Source organism: Fundulus heteroclitus, chromosome 3, assembly GCF_011125445.2.
Source record: "Fundulus heteroclitus isolate FHET01 chromosome 3, MU-UCD_Fhet_4.1, whole genome shotgun sequence".
Lineage (NCBI taxonomy): Eukaryota > Metazoa > Chordata > Actinopteri > Cyprinodontiformes > Fundulidae > Fundulus > Fundulus heteroclitus.
In genome coordinates this window covers 30418956-30438361 of record NC_046363.1, presented here as the reverse complement: position 1 = coordinate 30438361, position 19406 = coordinate 30418956, and the positions used below count along the sequence as shown (strand labels likewise).

Genomic DNA, 19406 nt, shown 5'->3' with positions numbered 1-19406 from the left:
CATTGGCCAATCCTGGAAGAAAACCTGTTAAAGGGTGCAAAATGTATGAACCTGGGGTGAAGGTTTGCTTTCAAGAAGGAAAACCATCCTAAACATACAGCCAGAGCTACGATATAATGGTTTGTATCCATGTGTTAGAATGGCCTAGTCAAAGTCCAGACCCAAATCAAAATAGGCAAAACTTAAAAATGTTTTAAAAAAGTATTTTTCATCCTATTTCACTGAGCTTGAGTTGCTTTGCAGAGAGGTATGGGCAAGAATTGGACTCTGTAGGTGTGCAAAACATACCACACAAGAATTGTAGCCGTAAAATATTGACTCGGGGGGACTAAATGCAAATTCCCACGCTTTTCAGATTTTTCTTCATATGAGTTTCCAGTTTGCCACATGTTCTTTTATTCAGAATTGCAAACTTAATTTTAGTGTTTTAGGACATTATTGTTAGTTCCCAGACATTTTCCTTAGTACAACATTTGACACTGTCTTGCAGAATTGAGCTGTTTTTTGTAGTTACAGTCAGGCTAAGATAAGTTGTACGTCACATCAGAGCAGAAACATTCTCAGTTTCCTTTACTTATTGGTCACTGGTCTATACAACGCTTTTCCGACATGAGATCCGTTACTCTAATGGCTTCATCGATCTGTTTTAAGCCATTCAGACGCTGGTCACTTTCTCGTTATGTTCATCTCAGCATCAATCAGGCATGCCCCGTGGACAGGGGGAAAAAAAAAAAACCTGTGTGAGCAATATTTGCCATTCACACAAGATTAGACAGTGAAGCCAGCTTCACACCAGCAGCATGGTGTGTGGGTTGACTGTGCGTAATGTCATGATTTTCATTTTGGCTCCCGTGTTCAGAGATTACTGCATGCACACACCGGCAGCGTTTCACTGCACAATACTCCTTTGGTTCATTTATTCATTGCCAGATTCTTGTCATTTTCTTTCATTCCTTCTGTGTTTTGCTTTCTCTTCTGCTCTGTTTTGTGCCTTGCTTTGGTAACGTCGGGTTTTGGTCTTCCTGCTTGGTTTGATTTTTGCTAATAAACACTAGCTTGGACCGGCAGTGTCTTGCCTGTCAAAGCTGCTGGAGATGAGAGACCCTACCACATCTCAAAACTCTGAAAGTCTTTTTTGGAGTATCAATTTTATAACACCACTTCATATTCCCATTAAAAAAATTGGATCACCACGATAAGTATGCAGCTGTTTTTTGACACAATGATGATGAATAGCAGTAGTATAAATTCTGCTGAATAATCAGGCAAAAAGAAGCTCCAACGCTGTTAAACCGTTTCGCCTGCTTGATTGGCTGAGGCACAGTGGAAAACATTAAGGTACCGCTGCTAATTGTTATAGGAGAATTATGAAGCCAGAAAATTAACACAGAACTGGTATTTATCTATTTAATGATGTAATCTTTCAGATTGCTCCGAGCAGCTATTCATGAGCTAAATTAGCCCACTTCCACTGTGCATGACTGTCCATTAAAGTGAGCGCTGCAGTTCAAATTAGTGCAGCGCTCAGACAAAAGTTATGAGTCTCACCCTGTCGGATTTCTACTGCAAAATCTTGCAGCAGAACACTCATTTAAACATGAAACAAGCACATTCAGATGCCGTCAGATGAATGGAAAGCAGTGGATCGTAGGGGATATTTGCAGCTTTCATAACTACAGACGGACCAATCAGATTTTTGTGGCCAGTGTCTGATTCCGATGTTGTCCATATTGTGTTTAACAAATTGAAATTTCTTTTTAAGAAAGCTAAATGGAAACAAAATATTTGTTCCCGTTTTCTTCCAAAAATGGAACTTTAGCTGCGTCAACAATAATTGATGTGAAGCAAAATGATATAATGATTTTTGTCAAAAACAGCACAGTTGTGTGTGTATTCATCCCCCGCCAGCATTTTTTTTATGTTTTGTTGCCTCACAACCTGGGAGGTTGCACCATTTCATTTACCAACCCTTATTTTTTCTAAACAAATTTTTAGAACAAACAACAAATAGGTCAAAATAACAGAAAACAGTAGCGTGCTTATCATTTCTTCAGTTATTACTATATATTAATTAGTATTAATTATTATTATAACTAAGTGATCTCTGGCACTGAGCAAAGGTGTTGTGAGTTAAAACCTTTAGAGTTTAGGTATGGTGCGTTTACTAAACAGAAGTGATTCCAGCTTAAAATCAGACTATTTTGGTCATCATGCATTTCTGTTGAGAATAATTACTTTGCAAAGATTATTTGTAAACTGGCATCAACAATCTTATTTGCATACCATTTGACTGGCTAATATATGCATCTTTTGTTTTCCAGAATGTAGCCAAAATTAGTAACTAGTTTTAAAAAGACAACTTTTCCAATTATATCATCTTGCAAAACCTTTACACAAAATGGTTTGGACAAACCAGGACAGAGCAGGTTACACATATCAAGATATACTAAGATTTTTTTTTTAAGTTACTGTGTTAAAGGCGGCAGCATTTTCTGGCACACCTATTCTAAGTTCAAAAGTTATTTTAATGACATGCCAGAGATAGTGAGACTTTTCTCTGTGTTCCCCTTTCCTAACATTTTTCTGTGCACTGCCATGCAGCTGGCTGAAAAAAAAAATGCAGCTACACGTTTCCCAACTCAGAAGTTCAACCAATGTTTATGTTATGTATTTGCTAAAGTCTATATGTCAAAATCAAAACTAAATAGATGTTTAAAAAAACATTTTACTGCTGTTTTAATCAACATTTATTGTTTCAGCAGCTGTAGGAATATCTTTTCTTTTCTTCTTTAGACAAAGGCTATTTGTTCCTGTTAATCATCTTTTCTCAACTTTTGTGTACAACATGAAAATATGGTGTTGCCACTAAAGGATATCAATAATCTGTTAGTTTATAATACTTGCACATGCCTTGGTAGAACAAGTGATTAATGAAGGAATAAAAAAAGGTGTTAGTTAAGTAACTGTTCGACCCATGTAGGATCCACTCACCCATGCGGACGGAGGAAAGTAGAGGGGCCTGACAGAGGGAGAGTGGTGGCATCGTGACTAGCAGGAAGGAGAGGAAGCGTATTGACAGCAGCAGTGCTGGCAGAGCCGGCATCTTCTACTGCTTCTCATGGAGAACGGTCTGCTGGCTGCCTTTACCAACACCTGTGGGATTGGAGAGCGAGTTAGTCGACACAAAGTCCCACTCTTCCTTTAAATCGTCACCATGCGTCTTATCTCCACTTTGCACTGTCATATTCTCCAGTAGTGGGAGCACCTGCGCTTTCACATCCCATACAATACACTTTCAAAGTCGGTTATGAAGTTGTTTCTTGTCATATCGCACCGGCAGCCTGGTTCCCGTGCATACTGCTTGTCTAATAATAAAATACAGAACACAACTGTATTCATGTCTCCTGTGGAAAGTCTGCTGTTTAGACGTGACAGGATTCAGCCTACCAGAGATCTCCAGAGGCTTTTCAAACAAAACATCACAACACACACACACACACACACACACACACACACACACACACACAAGCTCTGCCGGTTCGCACACACACTTGTGCATACGTAACACAAACAAACATGAAAACAGATCGAAATACACGATGAGCAAGCACTGGAACCAGAATAATAAGTTCAAATACAAGAGCTTTGAGGATAGACAGCTGTATAGTACACAACACTCATCCGTATCCACTTACATGGCTGCTATAAGCTAACCTCAAGCCCCTAACTTCAAAACGACACACAAAAAAAAGAAAGAAAAGAGCCCTAAGACAGTTCAGGAGAGCTGCAGTGATGCTGAGCAATAGTCTCCAGGAGTGACAACTCCTTGCTCTGACTGACAACATGACAAGGTTGTGTTGAAGAGCTGGAGAGAGGAAGAGACAAATGAAGACGGAGGAAATTGAGGGAGGGTTGTTTCTACGCGTTAGACGATTCTGACAGACACTTGAAACGCTGAGTTCAGGATCTCCACTTGACCTGTGCTGGTGTAAACACCAGTCAGCTGCTGACCCAGATCCTGGCTAGAGGACGTACCTTCACTCTTGAGTAAATTAAAGACAAAGATAATGTTGTGTCCAAGTGACTTTGTTGATATAACATTCCTCAATCTTCCATCCTGAAACTTAATAGCTTCAAAGAAAAGACAACAATGTCCCTCCTCAGACGCAAATCTCATAAATGTATTCCAAATATTTTGAAGCTATATGGCTACTTTAACTTTGTGATCTTATTTTATTGCCTTTCTTCTTTTCAGATTTTGCATGTCTAGCCACGAGTGTTTTAGAGGATGCTACAAATGTATCAGTGTGTTCTGTTAAGATAAAACCAAAACTAAACCTGCTGGTTTTAATGCAAAATGCTGTATGTGGTGAGAAACCAATTCTGCACATCAGTCCTTAACACAGCGCCCCCATTGTGGAACATGATGGTGGCATTATCATGCTATGGGGATCCCTTTCTTTGGCTCATATAAAGAAGTTGACAAGAGATATTCGAGAGGATGAATGGAGCTGAATGCAACACCGACCTTGGGACTGGGCCCAGGGTTTACTTTCCTGCAGCAGAAACATCCTACTGACAAAGCTACAACACAAATGTTTAGATCATAGCATATTAATGGCCCAGTCAGTGTCCAGACCAAAATCTAATTGAGAATCTGTTGCAACACTTGAACATTGATTTCCACAGATGCTCTTCGTCAAACTTGACTAAATCGGAGCAATTTTGCAAAGAGTGGATAAAAGCCTCTGTTCCTTACCACGACATTTGCAGCAAACGATCTAACCTTTGATAGCAGCTACTTTCATTTTTAAAACCTTCTATTATCTTTTTCTCCCTGGTAACCTTTCCAGCTCTTGTCCGTCTTCGAAGTTTAAACCCCATAAAAAGATATTGTCTGACTCCTTCTTTGCCACCCCCAGCTTTTTGCTCGCCTGACCTCCGCTTTCTGCGTGATGGTACTGAAACGTGCGCGTCAACACGTTTGTAATACTAATAGCGTACGCCATCCTGTGCAGATGGCCATGCTGCTCTCATTATGCTATCCGCAGCTCAGAGCTCAGAGAGGCAGGGCTTATGTGAAGCCATCTGTATCCGTGACACAACATAGGATAACAGGCGCAGAATGGGAGTCATTTCCGCCTTTATTGTCTTCCATACATCATTCTTGTTTAACTCAACATGTTACCATAAAGTTGCCAATAAAGGCAGATAAAAAAAAAACCTTGCAGTTGTATACACAAAGCTGTCATTTCGTTTGTATTTTTGTTTATTATGGTTATGCAGCAGCTGCTTATTCAGACCCCGCCATAAGATCGCTGCCGTCACACACTTTGATGGCTCTTGCCGAAACATTCGGTTTGCTTCCTATACCAGCGGTTTCTTTCTCAATTTGCTCTTTCCCCAAAGTGTCTGTTGTGCTCATACCCGTGTGTTTATTGCTGGGCGTGCACGAGCCTTCGCTTACCCAGTGGGTGTGTGCGTGATGGGTTATTGATCGAAGCCCAGCTGAAGTGGTGGGCCCTCAGGTGCAGTCAATCAAAACAATGGGGAGCCTATCATGGGAGCACTGCGTTTCACAGGAGCCATCTGATTGGCTATTACAGGAGGCAGATTGTCATGATGACGAATAAGATCCAAACTAAGGCTATGGCTTCATCAGCGACAGGATGGAATCGGTGCTATTTCATTGTTATTGAGAGCTATTGACAGCATTAGACAGAGAGGATTTGAGTATCTTTACTCCCAGGAGAGCAAAAGAACGGGTGAAAGGTGGAAGGAGATGGAAAGCCGTGAAAGAAGTAGGTAGGGGGAAGAAGCGAAGCAGAGGGAATGGGCTCGCGCCGATGAGGGAATAAAGGAAGAAAATTGAATATAGAGAGAAGAGATTGGAAAGTGTCTGCAGAAAGAGACGCGGAGCCACAAAGAGACAGCAGTGGTGAAAAAGTACATTTACCCAGGGACTGTGAGAAGGGAAAATTTAAACCACTTTCATTTCAGTTCAGTGCTTTTAATTATATGTCAATAAACAGCATTTTCACCACAGTTCAAAAGAAACTATACATTTTATTTAGCTGCAAAACAGAACATCGTATTTCTTTATTTTTAAATTTTCCAGTAGGAGCTTCTACTAATTAAAAAAAGTAGTTTGCTCCCAATGCTGTTACAAATTGGTAAAAAAAAAAAAAGTGCATCCCTGCCTGCATCATTACAACCATCATTACAAGTACACTTCAAAGAACTATATATCAGTTTCTTCTTCATCGCGGCTCTTTGAAGCACAAATCAATTACCTTCTTTTGCAAATAAAATAGAAAAAACATCATAGAAATGCTTGGAGCTCAAGGACTGAAGCCTTAAGAGCAAGAACAAAACCCATTGCATCGGGGAACAACGGGAGGAGGTGATCTGATCTTATGAGTCATGTTTTGTTTTACATCATGTGGAAGGATGGCTGCGCTCGTGTTTACCTGGAACAGAAAGAGGAGCACATCGCATCGCAGGAAGAAGGCAAGCCAGTGGAAGAAGTAACGTCTGAACAATTTTCTGCAGAGAGGTCTTGTTCCTCGGCATTCATGGGAATGTTACTCTGACACTGCCTTGCAGAGGAACTCATGCGCCTGGAACTGCAAATACATTTTTATTCAGCCGCCTTGGGCCAATACTTTGTTAACCACCTTTTGCTACAGTTACAGCTACGAGTCTTTTGGCGTATGTCTTGATCAGCTTTGAATATCAGCAACTACTGTATTTATTTATTTACTTCTTTTTTTTTTTTTTTTTTGCTAAATAGCTTAAGCCAACTCATTGGAGGGAGAGCATCAGTATTCAAGTCTTGACACAGATTCTGAGTTAGAGTGAGGTCCGGACTTTGACTGGGCCGTTCTAACTCGTGTATGTTTTGACCTACGTTGTTCCACTGTATGTCTGCATGCCTTAATTGGGTCATCCTGCTGGAGGGGGGAACTCTGCTTGTGTATAAAGTCTTTTGCAACTTCCATCAGCTTTTCTTCCAGGATTGCCCCATATATAACTCTATCTATGTTCTCAATGACGCTGGTGAGCTTCCATGTCCCTACTGAAGAAACGCACCCCACACCATGATGCCACCACCACCGTCTGCTGCTTTTGAGATGTACGGTCTTCTATCACATGGTGGCTTGCATGTCCGGGAAAATATTGAATTTCTCTCCCCTCTCAGAGCATCTTCTTCCACGTGTCTGCTGTGTTCCCTACATGGTTTATGGCAAACCGCAAACCAGATTTCTCTTGGATTTCCTTCAACCACAGCCTTCTTCTTGGCGGCTCTTTCATAAAGGACAGATTTGTAGACTTGTAGACTAATAGTTGTCTTGTCAGATTAACTCACCTCCTTTGGATCTCTGCTACTCCTCTTGTTACCCTGGGGCTGCCTCTCTGATCAATGCTCTCCTTGCTCCCCGCCCCCTGTCGGTTTATGTCTTGGTAAGGTTTCATCTGTGCCATAATCTTACCATTTCAAGATGATGGATTGAACAGTGCTGTTTTAGAGGTTCAAAGCTTGAGATATTGTCTTTTTTTAGCCTCACCCTGCTTTTATCATCTCCATAATTTTATCCCTGATCTCTCTGCTGTGTTCCTTGATCTTTATGATCTCGTTTGCTCTCGAATGCTCTCAAACACACTTCTGAGGCCTTCACAGAACACCTTTTTTGTAGAGACTTTGCCGGCCTTGTTAAAAAAAATTCCTTCTTGTAGATTCTGTTGAAAATTTTAATAAATTGGATGACTTTTGAAGGGCAACATTTTTGGAGATCACCAACTTGTCAACACAACAGAGATACAATTGCACAGAGACTGAAAATGTACTTTTAGAAAATTCATAGCTGGAGCATTTTATCTATAGGGATCAACGTAAAAGAGGCAAACTACGGTTGCATGCCACACTTTCTAGGATTGTATTTGTACAAACCTTTGAAACCATGTATAATTTGTTTCAATTTCACAATTACACACTATTTTCTTACAGTCCTTTAGATAAATATTTGTTAAAGCACACTAAAGTTTGCATATGTAACTCGACAATAGGTCGACGATGTCTAGGAACTGAACCGACCAGCCAAAACCTGCCCCAGACTACGTGTAACATGCATGTTTTTTTAAAACTTTGTAAGTGTTGTCTAACAGTATAGATCCATGCAACATATAGGAGCTAAAGGATCTGCAACTGGGACACTTTCGAATGTTGAAAAGCACACTGCTGTTTAAGTGAAATAAGAGAGCCAATCACGGCATTAGATAGGGGGCTTTAATGTTGTGGCTACCATTCTGATGGTTGCATCTCTACCAGCAAATACTGTTAACATTATTACAGTGATTATCACAATTTTCTGAGGTCACCGTGTGTTCCTGCTTTTATTAGCAATTTGCTGTCAATTAACCAGGAGAAAGCTTTTTCCTAATCAATCTGAGGCAAAGAGGTCATGGCAGCGGCCAGAGAGCCAGGTTCACTGTCAGGGACACTTTAACACTGAATGAGACAGACAGAGTTACATCAAATTCTCCAAATACTAAAGAAAAATCCAGTCTTAGTCTTAGAGCTGAGAGTTGTCTTTGGAAAGTTTTACTAAGTTCCTATGGATACCCCTTTGATGGCTCAGGCCATGAAATTCGAGGCAATTCGGGGCACTTCTTCCATCACATCAGATGAGCAAAAGCAAATAAGGAGCTGAAAAGTTTCAGAATGAGGTGGGAGAGTTGAGGGAGCCAGAGAGAGTCAGAACGGAGTAGAGTACAAATGGTGAGACACTATTGCCGTGTTCAATTTGCCAGGGCTGTGTTTCTGGCTGCCGTACGAGCTCTGTTGTGGCGGTAGTACACGGCTGAGTCCCTGTCGCTGTCGGGTGTCAGTCTGCAGAGAGCTGGAGCAGCAAGAGGGCCGAGCGAAGCCAGACATGTCTGAGGCGCACAGGAAAAAAAAAATTAAAAATGCTTCTAGCCTTCCTTATTTCCTTTCATTCTGCACCCTGCTGCATGTCACCCTACACGCTGACACCGCTGAGATACACAGAGAAGTTTAAAACACAGATATTCTGACATGCTGCCAGTGTTTGGGGGCACGCACGTGCATGTGTGTGCAGAACAGTAAATTAAAGATGAGACGCAGTGAAGATGGAGCGTACGAGGAGGGACATTCAGACCACTGTAGATTCAGCTGTTTTGGTGCATGCATTCATCTTGAAGCATATTTGCGTGTTTACTGTTCTGCCTGTGTGTTTGTACTCGAAAATTGGCAGCTTGCTCGTAGTGTCTGCGGCATCTATTATGGAGAGGAAAACCATAAAATCAGAAATCTTAATTACCTAGAGGGAGCGTGTGAGGCGAAGGGGGTGGCTGGCTGGTTCGTGTTGTGGGGAGGGCTGCTTTGGAGGCTGGCAAAAGGAAGGAATGTGATCTCCCCACTGACCCCCAGGGCAGATGAAGAGAGGATGGAGAGAGACGGAGGCAGAGGAAGTGGGATGAGCAGGGGAGGAGCAGAAAATAAAACTCAGATGGAGAAAAGAAGCTTCGGGGTGAATGAGGGGGGGAAAAAAATCATTTTGTTTTTTTCCAGCCCTTCTGCCTTATTGTAAGAAACAAAGAAATGTGACAGTTATCATAATGGAAGGATGAATCATTCCTATAATTGAATTTGTAAGTGGAACGGCTTCGGTGACTGTGGATTTCAGGAGACTTTATATAGCGGCCATCAGGGGAACACAAGTGTTATTTTGTTCATTCTCACAATTAACAGGCCCTGCTGAGAATGGAGCGGTGCTGCTGCAGAAAGCCCGGCCGCCGTCCCTGAATGAGTCTGGTTAAGTCATTCTGGAGCATTTGTTAACTTTCCCCAGACAGCATTGATGAGCTGGGAGGTCGGCCCGTGCCTGTATGAGTATGTTTGTGCTCATGCAGTGGAAAAATCCAACTTCCCCTTCCTTTGGCTCTCAACATTTGGCTATTTGGAGGATTAAGCTTTTGGTGCTTTGTGTCTGCTTCTAATATCAAAAGAGCCGCACATATTCTTGCTCATTTTGCCCCAGCACTTTCATTTTACAGCTATTTGGGTTCCTTTATTCTCTTTTCTCACCATCTCTGCCTTACTTTCATACGGTACCATCATTCCTTTTGTTTTCTTTGTATTTCCAGCTTTCTTTTCCCCCATATTTTCTACCTTGCCTACCTGTTCTCTTTCATTTTTTAGCAGTTCACTTTGCTACAGGCGTTTTAGAATATTGTTTTGAGGCTTGTCAGACTTCAAGGTGAAGTCTAGCATTTTTGAGAAAATATCGCTTATTCGTCTGCTGTTGGCTACCTGTACGCTGGCACATAAATCTTAAATTTGTGTTCTTGAAATTTCTCACTTTACCAGAAAATGTTTGGGAAAGGGCTATTTAATTTTGGGCTTTTGGGCACAAATATTCATACCCATAGCCTTTTTTCATAACGTAGTTATTGGGTGATTTAATGTGATGAAGTGGGAGAATCTGTCAAAGTTTTTAAGAGTACAAATCTGAAAAGAGCCTTTGCATGTTTGAATTAAGACTTTATGCTCAACTTGGTAGATCATTGGCTTAATAGTGAAGGTTTCATTGGCCTCTAGAATTGCTTTAATATTGTTGTTGGTATTCTAAATGTAGATTTGTTTAAGTCAAACAAACAAACAAAAAAATAACATTATCATAGAGACTTGTACTCTCTTAACTAAGCATCTGTCATAATCCTGGGGTGATTTTTATTGGGGGGGGGGGGGGCTGTAGTTGTAGTGATTTTAGTTCATGCTTGTTCTCTGTATCATTTTGTATGTTCCTTGTTAGAGTCCTCCAGGTGTTTCCCTTCAATTCTGTTCCTTGCACTCCTCTCCTCAGCTCATCTCCTTCATTGGACTCAGCTGTTCATCATTTTCTCCTTATTATTTTTGCCAGCCTTCTGCTTCACTTTTTCCCCACACCTCCCTCTCTGTTTAAACTCTGGTTTCATTACTTATTGCTGGTTTCTTCTGGTGACTTCATGTTCCCTGCAGCTTTGTTGCTTCCTTTTGTCGTTGCCCCTCATGGTTCGTTCCCCTGCCCTGTTCCTCGTGTATTGAAGGTTTTCTTTAGTTCGTTAAACCTTTTGCCACCATCACGCTCTGTGATTGGTTCCTCCTGTAACCCCAATCATGAGACTGTGCGAGATTGTGCATACTATTTATATTTCCAGGACCTATTAACACTTATCATACTTATTTTTTACTATTTCATTTATGGTTTCTTTTTTCCATCCAAAGTAAACTCTGTTTGTTAATCAGCTTCTGGGACATTTTGTCAGCCAACCGTCCTCTCTGTGTGTAGTTCTGCGAGGAAAATTACAACTCTTGTTGCAGAAGTGACATTTTTCTCATGACAGCAGGCTTGAACTTTAACTCCGAAGATCACTGACATGTCTTGCTGTGAGGGCACATCCGGTCGGGCTGATGGCTTAACGACTTAAAATGAGTGTTCCCATCAATCAGTACAATTGAAATATATAAATCTCTCAACATAGTTTATAGAGTATCTTCTGTACATTGATATTATGACCACAACATCACAAACGGAAGAAAGGAGGAAATTACATTCAAGTTTTTCATATCTTTGCAGTTGAGTGGGTTTTAAATATTTTTGATTTTAAGTATGTTTTTTTTGGCCCAATCCTAGATAAAGAATATAAGATGAAATTATGGCAAGAAACAGTCTTCAATTTGATTTAGATCTGTGGGGTTTTTTTGTTCAAACCACATCGCTGTCATAAATGTATAATTTCCTCATATTTAAAACAAGGTCTATTTACGTATATCTATTACTGGAATTAGGTATATTGTTCACTGAGTGTGACTGAGCTGGAAACCTTCAAGCATGTCGCTTCCAGGGTCGTCCTGTATTTCGCTCCATCCATCTTTCCGTCAACTTGGACCGGCATGCTTCTCCACCTGAAGAAAACCATTGAAGCAGCATAATGCTGCAACTGCCTTTTCTCATCATGGAGATTGTGAGGACATCTGTCCAAGTTTTCTTTTCACTATATCCCCTCTGAAAGGCTGAGGTCATCAGATCAGAATCTTCTCATGGTTCCTCACACCCGTTTTAAGACTAGAGGAGATCGCTCCTTCCAGGCCGCTCTCGCTACGTTCTCTTGGTTCTGTAACTTAAAACTTGTGTTTTTCACGAAGCTGTTTTACTACTCCAGTGTGTCGGCTATTCTTCTGTGACTATTATATTTAACTCTATTTCTGTAGTGGTGGTTTAATGATATTTTATTTTTCCTCTGATGTTTTATTGTTTTATCTTATTGTCTAATTGTGCACTTTGTAAAGCAGTTTGTGACCCTCAATGTCTGTGAAAGGTGCTATATAAATAAACTTTTACTTACGTAAGTAAGTTCATTAGGGGATTGGTTAAAAATGTTCTCACTCTCACCTTATAAAATAAGTACAATGGCTGATAAAAACAAATCAAAAAGCTATGAAAAGGAGTAACATTAAATTAAACATAGTATTTGATAAGTACATATCAAACTATATAAATATTATTTTTTATTTTAAATATTAAAAATAAGATTAGGATATTTTTCCGAGTATAAGTCGCTAAGGAATATAAGTCGAAAAATGTGTCATAAAGAGGAAAAAACATACATAAGTTGCATAGGACTATAAACATAAAAACAGTCCAACCCCAAAAATATTTGTGATTAAAAAATTGCAAGAGCAACTAAATATCCTTCAAATAAATACATCACCCTCTAAACTGCACAGAACATATCCAATACAAATTAAAAACATAATTATAAAGAATAGCTTTAACACCCTATTTCTCTATATGAAGAAATTAGATAAGAAGCCTACTTTGAAATAAAAAGAATGACACAAAGAACGTCATTCTCATTCTATCTTGTTCTATTCGTGAATGTGCGATTGAAGAGGGTTACATAATATAGAGGCTTGTGCGTATTAATATAAACCAGAACATTTTTGGTCAAAGCAACATAGAGCAACTCTCTGACGGACTGAAGATCCACAGGCTGCCAACCACTGAGATAAACTGTATATTAAAAGATGGCATCGGTATCGCCAGCAAATCTTCCAAAAAGAACAAAGAGCTTTAGATTCACATTCAATGAAATCCTTTTTTTTAAAAAACACTGTTTAGATGAGATATGACCGTCAGTTTGAAGTTTGGGAAATTCCTTTCAAAACCAGTTTCTTTTTGGGAACAGAAAGGGCAATCAAGTGATTTAAATCATGATTAAGCCTAATTGTTCTCCTACAAAGTGAGTCAGATCCAAATATCTAATAGTTTCTCCTTTTGACTTTACTCCATAAACCAAAGTCCTGCCCTGTAAATGACTTTATCTTTATAAAATACCTGACTTTCATGTTTTACATTGTTGTATTGTGGTTAACCCTGACGAGGCATAACATTATAACCACTGACAAGTAGCTATAGTGGAAAAAACACTGTCATTTCCTAATCTTTATATCCTGGTACCTCTTAGTGGATGACATACAAGGTTGCATGTGAAGACATCCTTCTCAGAGTTGCTGTGCTAGATGTGAAAAACTAGCAAACGTAGGGGTTGGAGTGAGTTTATCAAGGGCCCAACAGACAGGGAGCTTTGCTTTTAGGCTTAGCTCCTTCTTCACCACAACAGACCCGAGAAATGCCAATATTAACAGCAGATGAGACCCCAGTTCATCTAGCCATCTTCTCCTTCATCCCACCATCACTTGTGAAAAGCACACCAAGATGCTTGACCCCTTCGCTAGAGGCAAAAACTGATGTCCAATCTAGGGGCAGAAATCCACCCTTTCTCCCGTTGAGGTGTTTGCCAACTTAAAGAATCGGTCTTCCCTGATGGATGTCTTTCTGGAATGGTTCAAACAGCACAACAATAAGTGTGAGGTGCTGACTTAGTCTCCAAATTCTTCTGGAATTCAATTGCATTGAGTCTATGTGGGATGTAATGTAACGGACAAACAGGTCCATGTATGGAACCCAACCTGAGAGGATCTGATGCTAACATCATTTCCAGATATGAAGTTAGGGGTTCAGTGAAGTCCATGCCTCAAAACTGCAGTAAAAATAAAGGGGGGGGAGCACAAACTACCAGCCAAGTGGTCATAATGTAACGCCTCATCAGTGCAGAATCTCAATTGTAACTCTCAATTCAAATTTTGCTTGTGATTGACTTGGCAAAAAGGAGACAGCACAAATGAGGCCCAATTTTGCTGAGCAAATCTAATATTATGACAGCTTCTCTTTCTGCAAATGATTAATTAACATTCTTAGAATCACGATTAAGCAAACAAGCCAAACAGCAGCTACATTTCCTCGTTTGAGCTACTCAAATGTAATTTTCATCCAAACGAAAGTGGGCTGATGAAAAGACAAAGCAAGAGGTGTCACCTTGGTGGCTGAAAATGGCATCAACAAGTTTCTCTTTTATCATTATCTTTCCTAAACAATTTCCTGATAATTAGTCTTCCCTTCAGACTAATCAACAAGCTCTCCGTCTGTTTTCTTGATTCCTTTGACTTGTCCCCGCTCAGCAGGGCTACTGACACTTTGAAGACTCACTCTCACCTCCTTCCTCCCTCTCCGCTTTGTCTCCTCTCCAACCTCTATCCATTCTGACTTTACTTCAGGAACAACTGTATAGCCCTGTCTCTTCACTGACCTCTCTCTTCTCTCGCAGGATCTTCGCTCTCAGCACCCTCTTCAATCTCGACAGCCCACTTTCCCTGCTATACAGCCCCCCACTACCACCTCCCCGTCCTCCGCCTCTGTCCATTGAACATGGATAAATTCTGCCCAGTGTTCTCCTTGACAAAGAGGCCCTCAGTCTGTGACACAGGCTGCTCGGGGAACCACCGTTCTCCTGCGACACTGTCACATCTGAGTATGTCAGGCTCAAAGATACACACCAGCTCCAACAATCTGCATGAGCTCTCCAAGAAGCTTCAAAGAACATAGTGCATGTGCGTGCGTGCGTGCTGGTATGTAAGAACGCCGTTTTGTTTTCTCAAAGTCCGCATCCCGGTGCACGGCTGCGTGTGATTTGTTTGAACATGCCAGCAGCGAGTTTGCATTTCAGCCTTGCTGCATGCATATGTACCGCCCGCTGTTCAGGCAGCGAGTCTGTGTGTTTGCGTGTGTGGAGCGGAGGTGGAGCATGGCTCTCAGTTTATTCCTTTCCCCAGGAACTGTTTAAAAAAAGATGCGCTGTTTATTGTCCGTGGCTGTTGCCGCACTTGTTGCAGGTTCGGCCGACGTCAGCACAGCAGTTTAATTGCAATTAGGAGGCTATCCTCGAATTCACTCGCCGCGCGGCTTGTTAAGAGATGGAAAATGTATGATCTGAACAAAGCCTTGGAAATGCAGGAGCGACTTTCTTTTACACACGGCACTGAAAAGAGAGCAATGCCTTAGCAGGAATAGAGTGTTGTCAGAATCAGTGTTTTAGAGGAATGCTACTCAGGAGGATGCCCTTTTTTTAGTTAGTTCTGATAATAATAATTTAACGAGTAATCAAAGATTAAAAATGTAGATTTAATTTCTATTCATCTTGTTTCATGTTTAGGGTCACTGACCTAATGAATCAAACTTAATGTGTGTTTTAGCAGCTATTTTAGGTTGAGAGCAACATCTCGTTGCTATTTTGTTCTGGGCTACTCTTCATACTCAGAACCAAAGCCAAACATGGAGAAGCAGCATTCAGCTTCTATGCTCCACAAATCTGGAACAAACTTCCAGAAATCTGTCCCTTTAAATCAAGACTGAAAAGCCACCTGCTTAGAGTTGCTTTTGCTTTTGACTCACAATAACAGGAGCATGGACCAAGCATGTTTGATGTGCATTGATGTTTTCACTTGATAAAATGTTATGTTTTTTACAGGTCTCACAGCAGGTAACCGTTTTGATCTGGGGTTTTTTTTATGTTTTCATGATGTAGAGCACTTTGAACTGCTTTCTTGCTGAAATTTGCTATATAAAGAAACTTGACTTTTAAGATACTATACTAATATTTAAGAAATAGGTGACGTTTACTGTGGCAACATTAAACAATTCTGGACACACTCCTTTTTTATAGAAAATGCTGGTAGACAAGTGACAATATTTCCCCTTGCTTGGTATAAAATGCTTGCAATAACAACAGAAGGCCTTTGCCTTAGTCATTGAAGCTGAAATCATCCATGCCAGGTTCTGTCAGTACCCTCTGAGTTTAGTCTGATCAAGACCACGTTTAGCAAAAAAACAAACCAAAACACCACATCACTAAGGATTTATGAAATATTCTTTTCACTTTTGGTTCTCTGAGCTTATTCCACATATGTATAGCTAAATAAAAACTGCAGAGGTTGTCTTAAAATGACCTGAGAACTGTCACTGTGCTAAGGTAAAAGCCGGTTTTATTAATGGGTTGGGTGGTGCTTTCAAAGTGACAACGTATCTCGCTTCTGTCTGAATGTCAGTCCGTTTTTCCAATTAGACTCCAGAAACTCAGTTTTCTGAAGAGTGCAGCTTTAGCAGGAATTTAGCTGGATCTAAAAGCTGAATATGTGAACAGGAAAAAAAGTAAAGTAAACAGACGTTAAAAGCTGGCAGAGACCACGTTGCAACAACAGAATTCTGCAAAAATTATGCCGAAAGATCATGTAAATAACAATGTCGTAATTTAACATTATTTACTGAATATTTTTTCGAAGACTTCCTCTCATAAAAAATTATAAGAGTGATTTAGTTCAACTGGGAGCTGGAAACGTAAGACTTTTTGAGTGGTTAACCAAAAAAATAAATTAGTTTTAATCCAAGTGTGAACTTGTTCTTATGAAAGCTGAATCTCGCTGGTATTTACTTGAAGGCTTCAGTGAAAACTTCAATCACAACGGAGGCATTGTCCGTTAGGAAAATTACACAAACTAAATAGAGAAACAAGCAGAAAACCATCACGTCATTTTTATTTTTTTTTATCCAACCAAGCCTTTGTATGACTAATACACATTCAGTGTTCCAGAGAAACCAAAGCACTTGAAAATCAGTTTGAAATTCAGTTATGATTATTTTAATTTTAGACAGACCCCCTGCCTCTGCAGACAGGGGAGACACAACTGTTCGGCATCGAGTGCAGCGTAATCAAGCAAACAAAATGCACTCTGATTGAAATTATCAGCGTGGTTCATTCTGCTGAGTGGTACGTGCACAGTAGCATGTTTGGATGCAATCTTTTTATTTAACCTTTGCACCACAGCAACCTGCAGGTGCTCAGCTGACTTCAGCACACCTATGGAGCCAGAGAACTAAGTGTGCAGACAATGGGGAACTGTAACGTGCCAAACTAAAGTATAGTGTGGAAATCTGTTATTTTTAAGTTGAAAGGAGTTTTTTCTTCTTTTTTTTTTGGGTGGGGGGTGTCTTTAGTTATAAAGTTAACTAAATTTATCTGAGTCTTGATAAAATATCAGTGATATGTGTAAATGTTCTGAGAGCAAACGTTCTCTTTTGCAGTCTTCCTTCAGTGTGGTTGGTTGCAGCTGATGGATATAATGGAACAAGCAACTCCACCAGGTCTGGAAGAAATGTTTTTGGAGATGGTCAGAAGTTAAACTATTGGTCAGACAGAACACGGCAGCTACCTCAGGAAACAGCATCCTTTTGTCAAGAATGCCAGAAAAAAACAACACTATTTTAACCTTAAATATGTATGTATCGATAATCTGCAGTCCAAGTATTGGTAACCATCTAAGCTTGTTGATACACCAACCACACTCAAACTGTAATTTCTGACTGCCACATAGGTACTGCATTAACCCTGGACTTTACTGTGAGTCTATGTTTCTAATAGTAGAAATATATATTAGGAACAGTAATTATCATCTGTTTCGTATCTCCAGAGGTCAATAAGTGAGAGGTGGAGTAAACCGTGGACTGGTTACTGGTTCATCGCAGGGCAATACAATGACAAACAACCATGCACAATCACACCAATTAACTCAACATGCACTGGGAAGAATGCAGGGTACCTGGGGAGAAGTCATGCATACACAGGGAAAACTTTCTGCAAGACAACTGACCCAATGGGAAATGACACATTTTAATGATTTCAAGCTACTTAAAAAGCAAAACTACTAAAAAAAAGCTCTGATTTCCTATTGGTCATGTATCTGGACCCAGTTTTAACTTTCAGATCTGCATCTCCAAGCAACATCACATTAACAGTCAAATGTATGTAAGTATAAACCTTAAAGGTATTTAAACAAAAGTAAAATACTTTATTTTTGATCTACTATTGAATGTATACATCCAACTAAATGCTGTTAAACACTGGACAAGTGTTCAGAAGATGTATGAAATAAATCTGAAAGCCTGTTCTAACATTGATCAGGCGAGAGGTAGAGTAAACGCTGGACAGGTCACCTCCAATCCATCACAGGGCAACACAGGGACACACAAGAGGTAACCATACCAACACCTGAGGGCAACTTAGAGTCATCAATTAAAGAAAAAAAATCATGTTTCTGGACTGCTAGAGGAAGCTGGAGTACCTGGAGATTTCCCAAGTTAAAACACCCTGTATAAAACAATACATAACTGTCTGACATCACTTCACACTAAATTGGTTATGATAGCCAAAAATATTTCTATTTTGTAAATGCCAGAATAATGTGAGAGATCAAGTTTAGAGGGTTTTACTTAACTTTCTTAGCGCATAGATGTTTAAATACTTATTTCTCAATTTTTGTCAGGACTGTCTTGCAAACTAAGATGGTTTCCTTCCACAAGCTTCTCTCAGTAGTTAATTGGAAGATTGACCATCTCCTCCAGACTGATCTAACTGAGTCAGGTTTATAGGCCACCTTGGTCCCACATGGGTTTTCATCTCCTCCAAAAAGAACCCCCCCCCCCACACACACACACACACACACACACACACACACACACACACAGACACACACACACAGACACACAGACACACAGACATAGTGCTGTCACACTAGTACTTTATAATTGGAAGGTCTTCTCAAGATGCAGGCTTTCCTCCAAATGTAACGCTGGCCATTATGGACAAACCTTCAACTTTAGTGGCATTAAATTACAGGAAACTTCTCCAAAAATGTAATTCTTTGTTCCTGAATGCATTTGCGAGCTTTAACCTGGCCTATTATGTTGCTTTTGGCGTAATTGATTCTTCCTCTTTGAGTGGCTTTTCAGCCCACATCGCTACATAACTTGTTTTGCTGTGGATGATGTTGCTCCATTATCACCTTCAGACAGCAGCTTCCTAAGGTCGTTTGAATTTGCTCTGGGCCTGAGGAGCACATTTTGCACCAAAATACGTCCCCCTTTCCTGAAGAATTGCAAATGTCGGGACAG

The 19406-nt window shown here is 40.3% G+C and overlaps 1 protein-coding gene across 4 annotated transcripts in view; it reads right to left on the bottom strand.

Annotated features, from left to right (window-relative positions):
• The window catches only part of grik5 (glutamate receptor, ionotropic, kainate 5), a 148087-nt gene that overhangs the window by 55607 nt on the left and 73074 nt on the right, over positions 1–19406 (bottom strand). For all 4 annotated transcript variants that reach the window (XM_036135181.1, XM_036135182.1, XM_012870364.3 and 1 more), the window contains exon 4: positions 2992–3153. In XM_036135181.1, the coding sequence (XP_035991074.1) occupies positions 2992–3103 (112 nt within the window). In that variant the 5' untranslated portion in view covers positions 3104–3153. The remainder of the gene's footprint in view (positions 1–2991; positions 3154–19406) is intronic.